Source organism: Larimichthys crocea, chromosome XXI (assembly GCF_000972845.2).
Source record: "Larimichthys crocea isolate SSNF chromosome XXI, L_crocea_2.0, whole genome shotgun sequence".
Lineage (NCBI taxonomy): Eukaryota > Metazoa > Chordata > Actinopteri > Sciaenidae > Larimichthys > Larimichthys crocea.
Genome location: NC_040031.1, coordinates 17089960 through 17107117, shown reverse-complemented (window position 1 = coordinate 17107117; position 17158 = coordinate 17089960). Strand labels below are relative to the sequence as shown.

At 41.1% G+C, this 17158-nt stretch overlaps 2 protein-coding genes across 2 annotated transcripts in view; one reads left to right on the top strand and one right to left on the bottom strand.

Annotated features, from left to right (window-relative positions):
• Positions 1 to 995: 995 nt before the first annotated feature.
• etfa (electron transfer flavoprotein subunit alpha) lies at positions 996 to 7601 on the top strand. The gene is made up of 12 exons (XM_019272297.2): positions 996 to 1130; positions 1828 to 1977; positions 2079 to 2160; positions 2562 to 2644; positions 2909 to 3008; positions 3165 to 3275; positions 3528 to 3629; positions 3916 to 3984; positions 4080 to 4162; positions 5421 to 5486; positions 5888 to 5968; positions 7238 to 7601. The coding sequence occupies exons 1-12, from the start codon at positions 1092 to 1094 to the stop codon at positions 7271 to 7273; spliced, it is 1002 nt and encodes a 333-aa protein (XP_019127842.2). The 5' UTR covers positions 996 to 1091; the 3' UTR covers positions 7274 to 7601.
• Positions 7516 to 17158, bottom strand: part of tmem266 (transmembrane protein 266) — a 26339-nt gene continuing 16696 nt past the window's right edge. The window contains exons 4-11 of the mRNA XM_010729408.3: positions 15455 to 15609; positions 13895 to 13968; positions 12911 to 12967; positions 12633 to 12771; positions 11239 to 11354; positions 10621 to 10813; positions 9623 to 9685; positions 7516 to 9537 (exon numbers count right to left, since the gene is read on the bottom strand). Of these exons, the coding sequence (XP_010727710.2) occupies positions 8900 to 9537; positions 9623 to 9685; positions 10621 to 10813; positions 11239 to 11354; positions 12633 to 12771; positions 12911 to 12967; positions 13895 to 13968; positions 15455 to 15609 (1435 nt within the window). The 3' untranslated portion in view covers positions 7516 to 8899. The remainder of the gene's footprint in view (positions 9538 to 9622; positions 9686 to 10620; positions 10814 to 11238; positions 11355 to 12632; positions 12772 to 12910; positions 12968 to 13894; positions 13969 to 15454; positions 15610 to 17158) is intronic.

The following is a 17158-nucleotide window of genomic DNA, read 5'->3' as shown; positions in this document are numbered from 1 at the left end:
TCTTGTTTCACATACGCTACATCCTTAAAGCTATGCAAGATGAGATGCAGATATTATTACATAACTTACACGTCGTTTATTTATTATTAATTTATTCATAAAGGCAAATGGACTAATCTGCAGAAATCTATAACTCTCTCTCTCTCTCTCTCTCTCTCTCTCTCTCTCTCTCATTCAACATATAGGAATATTCTGTCAAGGGAAACTTTATATCATTTCCGATTGGATTGTTCCAACCATTTGTAATCTATGTCATATATTAATCACATGATATTTGTGAAATCTAATAATGTTCTTTGGTCCGTATGCAAACGCCTACTTGTTTTCGTTTTACAGAGTTACAGCTGTACTAAAATTAAGAAAATTTGCTGAAGAGCAGCAGGACCTATATGTTGTTTGAAGTCGTACTGCTTTATTTAGTCTCTGAGGGAGAAACTAAACAACATTTCTATTACAGCCTGGAAAAACCTGAATCAATGAATCATGAGGTATATATGTACCTTATCAGCATAAAGCGCCAAGACATTGTTAAAATGAGTAGATTATTAGTATTTGTAGATCACATTGACACTTGATCTTATATTAATATGTTATTTTTTATTGATGATATACACACACAGTATTGACATATGTTACATGATACACACAGACACACAGACACACAAACACACATGCAAACAGACAGACAGACAGACAGACAGACAGACAGACAGACAGATAGATAGATAGATAGATAGATAGACGGATAAATAGATAGATAGATAGATAGATAGATAGATAGATTATACTTAATATGAATTGCATATTATTATTTCAATCCTATTTATCAATTATATTATTTGTGATGCTTTGTGAGGCAATATTGTTTTTTGTTCTACTTTCATGCCAATAAAGCACAATTGAATTGAACTGACAGATAGATAGATAGATAGATAGATAGATAGATAGATAGATAGACAGACAGACAGACAGATAGATGTAGTGTGACAGGAAGTTGTCTTTCTCCGGTAAGTCTCGCGAGATCTCGTGCAGACGTCAGACGACCTTTGGCACAGTCTCTGCAGCACCGAGGAGCTCACGGAGGGTCCAAGATGAACAGAGCTTTGAACAGAACAAGTCTGAAACAACTGGTAAGACTGCAACAACAACAACAACAACAACAACAACAACAACACGTGTATTTATCTGTTAGGTTCGCCAGACGAGGAGCACAAACAAACAAAACAAACGTAGGTCAGCGGACTTGTTTTCTGCAGCTGCTCCGAGCTAGCTGGCTATCAAGCTAAAGCAAGTGGAGCTCATGTGGCGAAGCTGCTGCAGCTTCACTGACCGACTGACAGCGTCTGCTGACTCGTACTGACTTCATGTGTCGTGATGTAACGAGAATATGAGTCAGAAGTTTGATGTCTGAGTCCGAGCTGGTGCGAGCAGGTGTTAGCACAGTTAGCTTAGCAGAAATCTTCAACTCGTCATTGACGTGACACCGAAATGTCACCTGTCTGCATCTCACGTGGATGTAACAGGTGAACGAGCAGCACGCTGCGTGTCCAGGTCTCTTGACTTGATGTGAATGACCTTGATGAGCTGGCAGTGTTCAGTCAGGTCCAGATGAGGCTGGTATGATCCTGTTTGACTCTGACAGATCCTGATCCATCTGTTTCAAAGCTGTGCTGTCACCCTCCTGTTCACTTTTAATACTCATATCCACAAATCTTTTAAGTCCTTTCAATTCACTGATCGCTTTTTTTAATGTGAATGTATCAGTGAAGTCATGCTCTCACTTGTAAATATTGATACATGTCCTCTCTCCGTCTCTCTCTCTGACAGACTGGTCTCCTCCAAAGGTTTCAAAGCACCTTGGTGGTCGCGGAGCACAACAATGAAAAGCTGACCCCCATCACACTCAACGCCATCACCGCTGCCAGTAAGCTCGGTGGAGACGTGTCGTGTCTGGTTGCAGGGACAGACTGTGCAAAGGTAGGTGAAGCTTACACCACGTGTGTTGTGCCCGTGCTTGTATTTTAGATATTGTTTTGGCATTAACAGAGATCTGATCTGATCGTTTTCTGTCGTCTCAGGTTGTGGAGCAAATCAGCAAAGTAAAAGGTGTGAAGAAGGTTCTGGTTGCTCAACATGCGTCTTTCAAAGGTTCCCTGCCAGGTATGTGTAACACGAAGGAAGCTTGAACTTCAAATCTATGCTGAACATGCCGTTTCTTTTATTTTTTAGCAATAAATCGAATCAAATCAGATTTTATTTGTATAGCCCAAAGTCACAAGTTGCCTCGGAGGGCTTTACAATCTCTACAGGGAGTGACACCCTCTGTCCTTAGACCCTCGGTTCGAGTGAGGAAAAACCTTCTTCATATATGCACAGTCCCACGTATTCACAGCTGGATGATGTAGGGTTTGACTTTCACAAGGGCATCAATGGTAGTAACCGAGGAGGAGAAATTGATTTTCTTTGTTCACATGTTTAAGCTCGCCAGAACTGACATCGGTGCGGTCAAAGGCGAACACCTACCTGATTTAGTTTTTTTTTATCCTGTTTTCTTTCCTCAGAGGAGTTGACTCCACTTATCCTGGAAACACAAAATCAATTCAGTTTCACCCACATCTGTGCTGGTGCATCAGCCTTCGGAAAGGTAAGTAATGGACAAGAGTGATACCTGTATGATTTGCATTTGTATCTTTTTTTAAATGCTTTTATTTTTCTAGTCGCCCAGGGAAGAGTGAGTCTTCTATCATGTAGACAGAAGGTGTGAAAAGTCTGAGGCTCTTACTTCAAATAATGATGTTGACTCAATTTGACAGACTATCTAATTATTCACAAAATGTCAAACTTATCATCTCAGTCTGTCAGTCTATTTTTCTATATTTCCCTGCTCATTTACTGTTTTGTTCTGCAGAACCTGCTTCCCAGAGTGGCTGCCAAGTTGGATGTGGCTCCAGTTTCAGATATCATTGAGATAAAGTCTCCAGACACTTTTGTCAGAACCATTTATGCTGGTAAGTCCTGTTATTGTGGTAAATGTTGTTTCATCTTATATTATAACGCCTGGATTTGGTACAGCCATGATATGACGCAGCTGTAATTTAAACACTCTGTAGTTCCTGCATTAGGCTCTGGCAAGTTATTCTATGTTAACAATATTTTATTTATAGGTAATGCTCTCAGCACTGTGAAATGTAATGAGGCAATCAAGATCTTCACGGTCAGAGGGACATCCTTTGAGGCAGCTCCAACAGAGGGAGGAAGTGCAGCCTTAGAAGAGGGTACAGTAGCTCACAGATTCATCCGGAGATCTCTGATAGAGTGCATGCTGAGATATGAGTTGATATAATGGATGTTCAAATATTGTTGTAGTTTCTTTGTGAGGTAAATGATTAACCCCTTATTTTATAATCGATAATCCAAAATGATAACTCAACAAATTGAACCATTAGAAATATATTTAACACAACATATATTATATATATTTAACACAATATTCCTTCTGTCCTGATCCTTTTATCTGTTGATTGCAGTTGCTGCTTCTTCTCCCGCTGGAGTTTCTGAGTGGTTGGAACAGAATCTGACAAAGAGTGACCGTCCAGAGCTCACCAGCGCTAAGGTCGTGGTGTCAGGAGGTGTGAAATTATTATTATTTTTAAACAAATATCTAATTATATGCAAAGCAGTGTCACTGTTTGTTTGCAAAGAAGCCCCTTTCTATGTGTATTTGTCAAAGCCTTGCTCAACTACAAGTTGAAATGATTTGTGAATTGTTGGAAGCATTAAGGCAATCTACATCTGCGATATCCTGTTTTGTTTATTGGAGGTTTGGGTTTGTAGCAAATAGGGTAGCAGTTGTTCTTTCTTTCAAATTGTTATTTCTTTCACCAATTAGTCTTGTTGGTATTTTTGTTTTTCTAGGAAGGGGCTTGAAGAGTGGAGAGAACTTCAAGCTGCTTTATGACCTTGCTGACAAGCTGAATGCTGCAGGTAAAGCGGGATTATCAACTTTGTGTTTGAAAAATATCCGAGTGCTTAATTTTTTACTAAGGTGGAGTTTTAACTGCGTCATAATCTTTTTCCAGTTGGTGCATCCAGAGCTGCTGTGGATGCTGGGTATGTCCCGAACGACATGCAGGTTGGACAGACTGGCAAGATTGTTGCACCGGTAGGTTATTCCTTTTCTTTGGTTATTTGGATTAACTTCATCTTGTACAGCAGATCGAGAAAATAATAAATTATAGAACACTTCCAAATGGAAAATGTGAATGGTTGCTTCAAAAACAGATTTCAAGGCAGGGAAAACTTAATCTGAGCTGCATCAGAATGGACAAATCTGTTGCTTTTGATAAATGCCTGTTTGTCTCTACGCAGCATGCCTGCAATTCAGTATGATCAGGTTGGCGGCTCTGCCCTTTTTAAAAAGGTTAACTTCCCATTATGTGATTCAGGCCGGGTTACCCCAGCTGCGATTATCCACACATTAGGCCCTGCAAAATGTACTGGATGGCACATTTAGCGGCCTAAATGATTTAGCTGATCCATTAAAGCAGAGTGCAGTGGATGTCTGGTCAGAGCCTCAAGCCAGGCCAGACTGTCCAAATTGGATTTTCCAAATGTTATGACAAGCTTGTAAGTTAATTAAGTATAATTTAAATCGGGTTTGTTTTTTCACCCTACCAGTAGCAAAGCTACACTGTGTAGTGTTCAGTGTAGTGCACCTGAAATAAAAGACTCACATTTTATTTACATGTATGCATGTAAGATAATCTCTTCTCTGCTGATTGAAGACAATTTATCATTGTATAATTTTGTGTAAGCACCAGAGCAGTCTAGTTTTCTGATTAAAGTGTCTAAAAACAGCATGGCAGTGTTGGAATGTAGTTGTAAAATGTTGGTCTGGATGAATCACACAAATGTCTGTTTTCTCTTTTAGGGATTTCAGATTCAGTTGGAATGGCCAAAAGCTCCTTGCTTTGATTGTCCTTATGTAGTTTCATATTCTCATATGGGAATAAAGTTATGCTTTATAAACTTATTATGAATGAATGGAAATCTGCAGATTTTGTTGTCACCGTCTTGTTAGTGGAAAATGTTGCTTTATGCATTTTCTGCAGTTATGAGACACAAATTGCTGCTCCGCTCCTCTGAAACCTCAGCCGCAACATTAAATAAGCATTGAAATATTCATACGGCCATGCATTAAACTGAGAGGCAGAGATTGTTTTCCCAACGGGTTTGGGGACGGATGACCCATTGCACACTCGCCCCAGCACCCTCTGATAGATTACACACCCGGGTCATTATACCATCAATCATCCCTGCCGCTGTACCGTAGTTCTGGGGTGTACCTTATCCAAAGACATTAGACTTTGTGTATACAAGCAAGTAACACTTGTTTGTTTGTCTTCTGTTCATGTCCACAGGAGTTGTACATTGCCGTCGGTATCTCTGGAGCCATTCAACACCTGGCTGGAATGAAAGATAGCAAGGTAAAGCCGCTGGAGCCACACGAAAGACTGCTTCTGTCCACATATTAAACAAAACAAAAATTCCACTTGCAATGTAGATTTTTATGAAAACTGATATCAAGCAGCCTTACCTCTCTTGAGTTTGGTCACACGCATTAGACAGACTATGTGAAAGCAGTTGTTGCCTTGCCACACATGAATTATCACCATGCCAAATTAAATTTGTCTGCATGCACACAACTCATACACGCAATGAGTAGACATAAATAAAAGTCTGTTTGCCATATCCTTTGCTATGATATGTAGATGTGTTATTCGCAGTTATGCTGTTGCCCTGTAATGTGTAATGTGTAAAATATTTAACATTTTATGCAGTTTGTTCATTATTTTGTTGTGTCTAAACATTATGTTTCTTTATTCAGACCATTGTTGCTATCAACAAGGACCCAGAGGCTCCCATTTTCCAGGTAGCTGACTATGGCTTGGTCGCTGATCTGTTCAAGGTAAGCGTCTGGGATTGATACACATTAATATCACTATGATCTTACATCAGGAAACAACCAAGCAGTGAAACAAGAGCAACACTCGCGCACCTTCTGCCTTGGATTTACTCTGTATGTTTTTATAGCTAAGAGTCTAGAGTGACAGTCAGAATATAACATTTGCTTTCTCGCTGATAAATGTTGCACGACGCCTTATTCCAGCTAATGGAAATGTACAACTGTTGAATTATTAAGTTCTTGAATTACTCAGAGGGGAGTTGTGGCTGAGCTCGCTGTTATGAGAGAGCACATTAGCATCTCAGAAGATATAAAAAGTGATCAGTAGTTACTTAAAAGGTAGCTTCAGTTCTGTATTCAGCTTATACCTGCCAGGCCTTTTACACGCTTAGTAACTCTCTTGTATCTATCTGGTACTTGGTGATATTGAGCCAAGAGTGTTGGCACGACTAACACTGGAGTCCAGTGCTGCTTGTCCTTTTGGTCATGTTTTATTTAGCCCCTCAGTAGTGCATGAGCAGCCCAGGTGTCTTGGCAAACTCTGCAGAAGTGATTAGTAATAGCTAGTGGCAGTTGAGTTGTGACCTACTAGGTGAGATCATCTTACATGTGATCACTCCTCAGATAGCTGATTAAAATGGATGGGCTTTCTACTTCTCCCCCAAACGGACAATTGATACCTTGGACCAACTCAGACAGTGACGCATGATTCGGTTCTGAAGTTGGAGAGCTATTTGATCATTTTTCCCTTTTTTATATTTACCATAAAAGGCTTTTGAATTTACTGTCTTCAAAACTAAACACAACTGGCACTATCAGTCTGTTTATTTATGGGCCAAATGCCTCTCATGTAAAATCCTGCTCTGCATTTGTCAACCCCGCAAACACTGTGATGAATGTTTATATGCCTGCAGCCTGCCGCGGCCTTGATGAATCTTAGGTGAAAATCAGCATGTGCTCATTTATTTTCGTCAGCACCAACACGCACGACAGTTTGTGTAATAAACTCACAAATCGTATTATATGGAACATGCCAGGGATGGATAGCTCCTGGTGAATATTTATCCCTACAGGGTAAAGCCTGAAAATATTTGAGCAGTTATTGATACAGAATAAAAATGGCTTCAGCTGAACTGCAAGTACTTAAACATTTCCACAGTGTATTTAAGTTTAATAACGATTGATTTAAAAGCACAATACAGCAATAAATACAATTATCAGGAAATATTTGAATACTATATTTAAGTTTTTGCACTGTTCTGTTCTCTTTAGGCTGTTCCTGAGATGACTGCAGCACTGAACAAGTGAGGAAAAAAACAAACTTCCATCGCACAACGGGAACCCAACGGCAAGAATTCAGAGCGTGACCACAGGAAGACAAGCCGCTGCCTTAAAATATTTCTATAGCTGTGATTGTGAGCGTACAGAAATACTTTTTATCATCTTTCCCCTGTGACTGGAAACAGAACATTCTCAAAGCAGAAATAAATGCCAGTTTTTTATATACACTAAACAAGTATTAAATATCAGTGAATAAGGGTGTACTTACCTTTGGGGGTGTTTTATGCCTGTAGTAGTACTTGCTGTAATTTGTATTTAATTTTCTGGTACAGTAAAGGACATCCTTGGGAATGTTTGGCTTGTCTCCAGACCTCTGACTCTAAATGTAGTTGACTGTAAGTGATGTAGCTCCTCAGGTTAACCTAGAGGGTGTGGACTCAGCATTGATATGCTCATGGAAAATAATGTATTAAATTCACAACTAATAGTTTTCTCATTTTGCCATGTTTCCCCTTTATTGGATTCATTTTGCAATGCCCTCTTTCCATAATCAAGATAGAAAATACCTGTTGACAGTACAGTAAACAGGGTTAGTTTTGATATTTAAGAGGCAAATCTTAAAAGGTTCATGCTATAATTTTCTTTTTGACATTTTTATTATAGCTCCACGTTAAAGTCACCTCACTGGTTTTGGCTGTGATATGATCAAACCCATCCTGAAATATTTACACAGCTTCTGAAACATTAAAATCATAAAAAGGTAACATTTTAAACCTGAACGATGTCAAATCTATCATGTGCGGGTAGATTTTCAATCAATTCAGTACGTAAGGGACATGCGTTAGTTTGCAAAATCTCAGTAAGCACTGACTCAGCTGGGTTTGGTCAGATTCCAGTCATGGCACCTGGATAAAAACACTCTTGACTCGCACTTGAATCATCCACCAGTCAAAAGTTTGCCACACTCTTTCCTCTCATAGAATTGAGATAAAAATGTTAACATTGCTAATATAGAAAGACAAAGATTAGAAAGGAGTTGAGACTGATCCAATGTACCCTGCAGCAGTCCCATCAAAGAGGACTGTTTCTTTGTGAGTTTGGAGACACTAGGCCGACTATCAAAACCACTGATACACCTGCACTTGTGATAAAATCCATGCCTTGTAGATTGCCGGAAGTGATTCACAGTTTGTGGCTCTCCAATACGTGATCTGATCAGTCCAGTCAGTTCCTAGAAAGTGTATCATAGGAACTAAGCCAACAGCACCATCCTTTCACTGGTTTCACTTCCTAGAAAGCAAACCACAACCTAACATATCATATTTTTTTTTTTTGCACAGACCAGTTGTCTAGAAATTTTGGGCTCGAGCCCTGTTGCTGGTTTCTTTTGGTAAAATTTTTTCATAAAACTCAAAAAGTGTTTTTGTGAATGTCGATTCCTGATAAGTGGTGATAACAAGTCTGCCTCCTCCAGTGTCTCATACCTTCTGCTTTTGTGCTGCTCTGTTAAGTTCATCCTCTCAGTCCCAACAGTACAAAGAGGATGACGGGCATACAGTTTATCTGCCAGTGACTCCCAACAACACCGGAGTTTAGTACAGCGTTAATTTTTGCGATTGATCAGAAGAGCGAGTCCTGTGAAATACCAGAGTTTTATGTCTCTGACAGACGGTTGACTGGGCCGTCTACTGGCTCCATCATTCTGTACTTCTCCTCCAGAAGAGGCTCGTTGCCCTGCAAATGGATGAGAGGCTTGGAGTGCAGCCCAACTCTGCTCTCTTGGTTCCTCTTGTTGTAGATGTTGACCCTGTGATCCAGCTCGGGGCTGGTTTTAGTGGAACCTGCTGGGCTTGGCGGTTTCAGGTTGACAGGGTCCAGACCCTTCTGGGTGAGACAGGAGTCCTCTGACAGAGAAGAGAGCAGCTCCTGCACCACAGCGCTCGGACTTCCTCGTGGCTGAGTGCCCAGGGCTAGAGGACTGCTGTAGGGCGGAGGGTAGCAGCGTTGGTCGCTGTAATCTGTGGAGGTGGAAGCCTCGCGCACCGTGGAGCTGCAGTCCGTGGTGGAGCCCAGCGTGTGGCTGCTGATGCTGTGCTGGCGGGCGCTGAAGCTGGTGCGGGACACTGTGGTAGTGGAGGCTTCGCTGACCGAGCTGCCGGTGCGCTGCAAGCGGCCAGACGTCACTGCATCAGCACTCACTAAAGAAGAAGGAAGCTGGCTGGGGTTTTTAGGCAGGTGCACGTCTATGGCTGCTGTGGTGATGACACGTGCAGGGTCTGGGATCCCCATATCTACAAGAACAACACAGCGCCTTAGAATTTTGTGGTGCTACATCGGCTATAGTAAAGAGCGAAGCAGTATCATGCTGATGCTCACCACTACTTGGCTCACTGTAGTACTGGCTGATGTAGTTGTTCATGTCATCTTGACCGTGGTGATCTGAAGAGGATAAAAATGGCCACTTAATCAGATACTATATAAGTGAATTGAGAAATTAATCATAGAAACCGAAAGGTATTCATGATAAAGCATAAAATCTTCAGTGTATAGAAGGTGAAATGAGTAAATGTTTTCTGTTTCTGCTTGATAAATACATCTACTAACAGCTCAATCAACAAATTGTTTTAGCACTAACTGAATAGAACTTGTGGACGTGGTTCACAGATCCTAAATCAGTCCAAGTGTTTCTCTTAAGTGCTACCTAAGGTCCCACAGGACTGTTAGATGGCTTATATTCATTTATGTTTGGGTTTCACAAATTCATTTTATGAACGTCCCAAGAGGTGCTGCTCATTGTTCAACCTTAACAGTGACAGGGACCATCTCCAGATGATCAATACAACATGAGTATACGAGGAGCAGCTCTGGTTAAAAGGATGTCTGACTAGGAACACCATAGCTCAGACGTATGGCAGGTTTGCCGGATGATTTATAGTTTTGATAAAGGAAAAGCCTCAGTGTTTTGAGCCCTGACATCACCTGCACTGACAGCGCTTTGTTGCTTTAATCCCTGTAAGTTATGACCTGTCACTGTGTGAAAGGTTTATAGTCCATCTAGGTGTGGCACCTGAATTTTGATGTGGATTGTGAGATGAGATGTTTTTGAGAAGAGGACAAATGCCCACTATTAATACGCTGTCCCTTTTTTTGTCACTTTTAATAACTGTAAAGGTCTCTGAAACAAGACTAACATACATACATTTGTTTGGGACATTATGAGTATTGTGTTATTTCTGACAGATCAGTGTTTGCTGCTTAAAATGAGGAAGGACTTTTCATTTAATCTTCTCGACAACCTCAAATAATTTGCACCTGCAACCTTCTAATATGAGTCAACATCTCCACTTATAGGGTTTTATGTTCCAGGCGGTTACCTGCAGGCCCCCCAGGTTCTCTGACTTTAGTTGGCCCGTGATGCTCTGAGGCCCCAGGGGCCAGTCCATCCACCTCTTGAAAACTGCTGCTCTGTTTACCCCACATATGATGGATCTGCATGGCTGCTTCGCGCTCTGCTACCAGATCCAGGTCCTGCTGGGCCAGGTGGGCCCTCAGCTGCCTGATTTCAAACTAAAAAGAAAGAGAGAGACAAATGGGAGAACTATTTCCAATCTCTCTAATATTTGCAGTGTAATTCTCAGACATACAGTCGACATCTGAGAAATCCACAGCTTTTACACACTTATAAAGTTAGACTTGTTTTTCAGCAGAGTAATATGACTTAACAATACGAGAACTATCGTTATTAAATTGTGAAGTAGTCAATAGATTGCGCTGAGATAATGCACAGTGCTCTGTGTATCTGATATGCACAATACTTTTTAAAAAAAGTATTATCTAGTGATGAAATGCGATCCATTTTGTAGACATCTTTTTGAGTACAGATTTAATTTTGATTTCCCTTCATGGCACTTTGCTGCCCTCTGCTGATTACATGCAGTTATAAAATGTAGACTTAAGAAGGCGAGAGATAGGAGACACATAGGATGACGTACCGCCTGTTCCTGGCAGATTTGGGTGAGCCGGTCAAGTTGTTCCTCCCTCACCGCTTTGGCCTTCTCATACTGCTGGATCTCCAGCTCCATCTCTACCTTCACTTGCAGCACATAGGCTAAACGAACAAGACATCTTACAGTCAGTTTTCTCACAAATTAAACATTTATACTTGTGTCCGTCAGTTTGAATATTATGTATACTACAGTAATATGGTATATAGTATTTCTAAATATAAGTAAATTACTTCCCCATGCAAGGAGAGTGATTGCATTATACTGGAAAAATGTAGACCCACCATCACTGGCAATATGGAAGAAGGAGTTAATGACTTGTCTTGGACTGGAGAGATTGACATACATTGTTAAAGGTAAACAGGAGGAGTTTGCTCGTATTTGGGTATCATATATGTCATTTTTGACCAATGAAACAGATAACACTGACTGAATAACAGGTTGTGAAATGATCCTGCCCCTTTTTCTTTTTTTTTTACTTATTTTTACTGCATTATTTATTTGTTTATTTATTTTTATTTATTTATTTTTATTTTATTTAGTTATTTTTCTTTTTTTTGTGACATAACGTTGTGTTTTTCAAGGAGCGAATTAAAAGAAAAAAATGTTTGTGAAATTTGTCATAAAGTTCAGTATGCATTTGAAAAAAAATATTTGTTAAATAATACTATACTATCTTATAGCTATATATATATATATAGATTATATATATCATATATATATATTATATATATATCTATGATATACTCTTATCTATATAGTACGCACTCCCAGTTTTGTTGGGGGAAAAAAGCCTGATTATTCTCTAGAGTCACTGGCACATGACAAAGACCAGTATACTCTACAAAGGTGGACAAAATTACTCTGCAAACGATGCTACATTTGTGGAATCTTTCTAATCTATCTGTCTTTCTCTCTCCTTTGTCTTAGTCTGTCATGGTGTTACACTTCAATGTATTCAAACAACATATTTTGAGCAGTTAGTGCAAGAGTTGACAAGAGTTCAGATCTTGCTTGCACTCACTAACCATCCTCTTGAACATACAAGGCACTACATTCAAGAACCACAAGGGGGAGCAACATTGTTAAAAAAGCAGTCTTCCGAAATGAATAAAATGCTCTGCATGCAGCTATGGAATACAATAATTCATAAGTAGCAGCTGCTGCGTGAGCTTCGAACCGCAGTTTCATTACAACAGATGATGTCCTACATTGCTCCTGATGGCAAATCATGAAAAAAAAAGAAAAGAAACTGAGCAAACAACCTCAAGATTGAATGCAGCTAATAGTGCAGAGAGGACACTGCAGTATCTATCTCTGTGACCTGACAGTAAAGGACAGGACACAGAGGACACCAGCCCCCAAGCCCCTCCCAGCCTCACCATCAATGATCCTCTTGACCCTCCAGATGCGCAGTGTGATGATGAGACCGATAGCATCCCAGGGACTGCTGGGGCCATTGGCCACTGTGGAGGCCACCATGGGGGCCAGAGAAAGGACGATGACAGCTCCATCAAACACCTGAGAAAATACACAAACACACACACATGGTTACATGGAAACTGTCTGCAGCTTCCACGTTGGTATGACATTGAGGGAATGACACTGCAGTGAAAAGGGGCCCAGGGTAACAGGACTAATAGGACCCATGGGAGCTTACCTCTACTTTGTTCTCTATGTAATCCCATATCCCCAACACCACGATCCTGAACACCGTCTGAGACAGATAGAAGGACAGAGACGGAGAGACAGAGAGCAGGTTACGCACGTGGTAGGATGGAAGACAGCTAAACAATGAGAGAATTGCATTTGCGGTAATGATATAGATTTTTATTCATCAGTGACATCATATTCATGCACATCACAGGCAGCACGAGAGGACTTCATCCAAACAATTAGAGATGCCGTAATTATCTCTTTCTGCTGATGCAGCAGGGGGCTGCAGAGGGCAAACAGCTCTCCCTTTGTCTCTCCTTCATCTTCTGAACATCCCCAAGCCCCCCATCCTCATTTCAGATATTCAAGGTTGCACGGGAGCAGAAACCAGCTTCCTTGCTATTTCTACCCCTTCAATGTATTTCCAAGGGTTTGCTTTTATTGATGAGTAAAACTCCAGCCACACAAAAGTTAGCAGTGGGGTGGTCTAGAGGTATAGGGAACTAAGACAAATGTGGCTGGCTGTAAAGAAAATGGTAATCAATACAGCACACCTGCGGCCTTGAAATTATTTAAAACTAGCAGCACAGAAAAGCTCCATCTGCATTTTAAAACGTTTGTGCTGCGGATCAATCGAATAACCCGAGAGGGACCGACTGTGCCAGCTTTAACGGCAGTTATACAAGTTTTTTGTTTTTTTTTCCCAGAATACCAATGTAGATGTTTGTTGTGTGATTCCATAGTCACTTCCGTTAAGTACACCATTAATGGAGCTGTACACAAGTTCACCTCTGCTAATCAGAATCTAATCAAGCTGTGATAGGGGGCATGGGTGCGTTTCATGGTGCTGTTAGTACTCTAATGAGAATCTGTTGGTGTACTTCCGTGGCTCCCACATACTGCACAACATAGCAGTAATTGACAGGCCGCTGCATCAGCTGTAAGTGAGACTGTTTTTGTGTAGAGCGAGGGGAAGGTAGAGACTCACCTCAGTGAAGAACACAGAGAGGATAGCCAGGCTGATCCAGTGGATGATGCTGGCAAACTGGAATGCATTATTAACTGCAGGAATAAAAGCAGAATAAGGGATAGTTTATCTGAAATGAAGCGGTGTAAAATGGATGCTGCAGCCGCTACCTGCTGTGTAACACTGACACGGTGCGGTAAAGTGGTAAATGAAAGAGAGGCAGGAAGCAACGTGATACGTATGATTTCACCGCATACTGTACATGCACGTCAACTCAACGTCTATTCATCAGGCTAATTGTGGACAGCCGCAAACAGAACCCGACTGTCAGCTGAGGCATTTCTCTTCATGCGCCACCTCTCCCTCCATCTGTCTTTGTTTGTCGTGTTCAGTGATCTGTCTATCAGTCCATTCATCTTCCTCTAGTCCTCCCCACACTCATCCACCAGCCCACTCTGTATTGCCTAATTTCTTTGTCCGCTAATCTCCCTTCACGCATTTGTCTTACTTTTCCTTTGTCTGCCCTGTCTTGTCAGTCAGTCAGTCCCAAGGGAACAGTAAGGACTTGGATGCATTTGAATGCTGACATTTCTGTGTTCTTCACTCAGCCTGGTGAAATAAAACAGGTCATGACCCCTGACCTCCCACTTAAGATAAAAAAAAAAAAGATGTCTCCACCATGTCAGATGATGTACATGAAGGCGATACCGGGGTGACGTGGGTCACAGTGGTATTTTGACCACCTGACATTTTGTGTTAACTGTGCAAAGCTAATGGGAGGAATATATCCCCCAGACCATGATTGATCAGAGCCTCAGGTCCAAGGATAGATAACCAGTGACACAGACATATTCTACTAGATGCAGAAGGCTGGGTTACATGAATATGAACACGTGTGGTCAGAATCTTTTTGTTCATTGTTGTCATTTTCAAAAACAATGACTGTAATCTGAATCCCCCAAAATCCCTACCATAAAAGTAATCTTCGAATAAAGTACAGTACTGTATGTATATTGTATATTATATACTATTAGTACAGTATAGCATACTACAGTAAAGGTGTCCTTCAGTATTTACTTTCTATGTTGTTATCATTTGTGCATATTCAAACTAACACTGTATGTGTTATCACTGCCTGTGATAAAATGGAGGCAGCTCACCAGACAATGTAGGGTGACAGTTTGCTGCGTCATTTACAGTACACTGGTTACAGCTGTTACCAGTGTTATATTGCCAGCTGTAGTTAAATGGTGCATATACTTTATTAAAGGAACACCTTTACCTGAGATATCTCTATTTCCACAACAGATGTTATATGTATATTTCTGCTTTATAATAATATAATAAAATCACAAGTACATGATCTGTAACTTAATATTTGTGCTAATCAGATTCTTGTGAACTTTGTCATAGGACCCATAAGGAGTCTTGTATAACAATTAGTAAACAATTGTGCTGAGCAGTCCATTTTTCTCCCTCTCCGAGAATGCTATTACCAGTCAGGACCATAAACGATGAGTGTAACAAAACCACATCCCTAATCTCAGGTGATGTCACGTTTTCTTGGTTTCTCACACTCACACTGCAACAGCTTTGTGTCTATGAGCAGCTCCAGCGTCAGCAGCAGCACCACCAGAATGACACAGGCCACCAGGAAACAGTTGAAGCCCGCCGACAGCAGACAGACCTGCCACAGCGCTGCCCTTCGCCCGCAGCACGGCTTAAGCCAGTTCGACCTGAGCGGTGGGGAGAAGGAGGGGGGAGACAGAAAAGGTGGTTAGAGGAGTTATGGGTACGAAGATAAATGGTGGGTTTTGTTGTGGTGTTATTTTAAAATGTAATACTGGTACAGAGTGTGGATCTGACAGGCAGCATCCAAGGTCAGATCAATAAAACACAAGAAACGTCAAGATACACAAATCGTGAGGTGTGTTCAACCTTGACTCTGCTCCCTTTTCTATCACTCAACATTCCTCTAAATATTTTTCAGCAGAGGGCACTGTTCGGCATACAAATTCAGAGCACGCATGCTGAAATTAATTTACACTCTTGAATTTAATGTGAAGCATAAATACATGTTCTGCTGGCACGGAGATGAAATATTACTATGAAGTAATCCTGCTCATGAATTCTTGGTGTCATTGCTTCTTTGCTCCTTCCCTCGTCTCCTCATGTAACCGTTTTTATTCTGGCCTTTTCTGCATCCTTCCCCGTTAAAGCTCTCCTTTTGTGCATCATCAAGCCGTGCAGTCTACTTATTATAACAGCCATTAGTTTGTTTGTGCCTATTTTTGGAAACAGCTTACATGACATCTGTTGTAATCCACATTCAAGCACTGAATAATTTGTTTTTGTCTCATCAGAGCATGCTTGTGTATATATAGCATGGATCGAATGATCATCCATAGAGCTAGAGTGAAAAGATTCTACATATTTGTTTAGACACACTGCACATCTATAACCTTAATGTTAATAAAGTGTGAATCTGGAGAGATTAAAGTCTCTTGTGTTTAATTCCCCTCCATTGCTGCTTCACTGAGTGATAGGACTCAGGTCTCTGGGTGAAAACTGGCAAGATGACTGGCTGGCTGAATGCCCATCTGGGTGACTGTTCTGCTAACAACCAGGCTGGTAGTTATCGCGCTGGCTCTACTCTTGTTTCAGCTCTGGATGACTGACTTGCTGGCTGGCTGGCTGGCTGGCCACATGATGTAGCTCTCCCGGCATGACAGTAGGGCTGCGTGTGCACCATCTGGACGGTGCAGTTGCACATAGCCAAAAAGATGATTGCTTAACTAAAAGACGATGCCTTCATCTGATTTTCCATGACAATGTTTGTCCTCTTTACACCTGCATGCCTGGCTGATTGTTGAGAGAGTTTGAGAGTGTAGGGATGAGGGAACTATTTCAGGTTAGTAATAAAACACTTAGAATTCCTGATCCCAGAATCTGTTATACAAGCACTCATTCCTTCCACTGATTTAACAGCTACTGCTTTATACATCTTCCGTGCCATTGCTATATATTTTCCATTAGTGCGGAGTGAGCATGTGTCCCTCGTGTGCTCCTTGTCTTGGTACATTGTGCCTGAAGATGTGAGTGTCAGACCTGCCTTAAATCCATCCTTACTCCCCCCCTTCAAGTTCCTCCAATCAGAGACTGTGACTGACTGTGACTCCTGGGGATTTATGGTCAATAAATAATGACAAATCTCCAGGAGGCACACAGGGCTTTTCCTTCCTATTACACCTCTGCATTCCACACACACGCTACTACTCAGGTGTA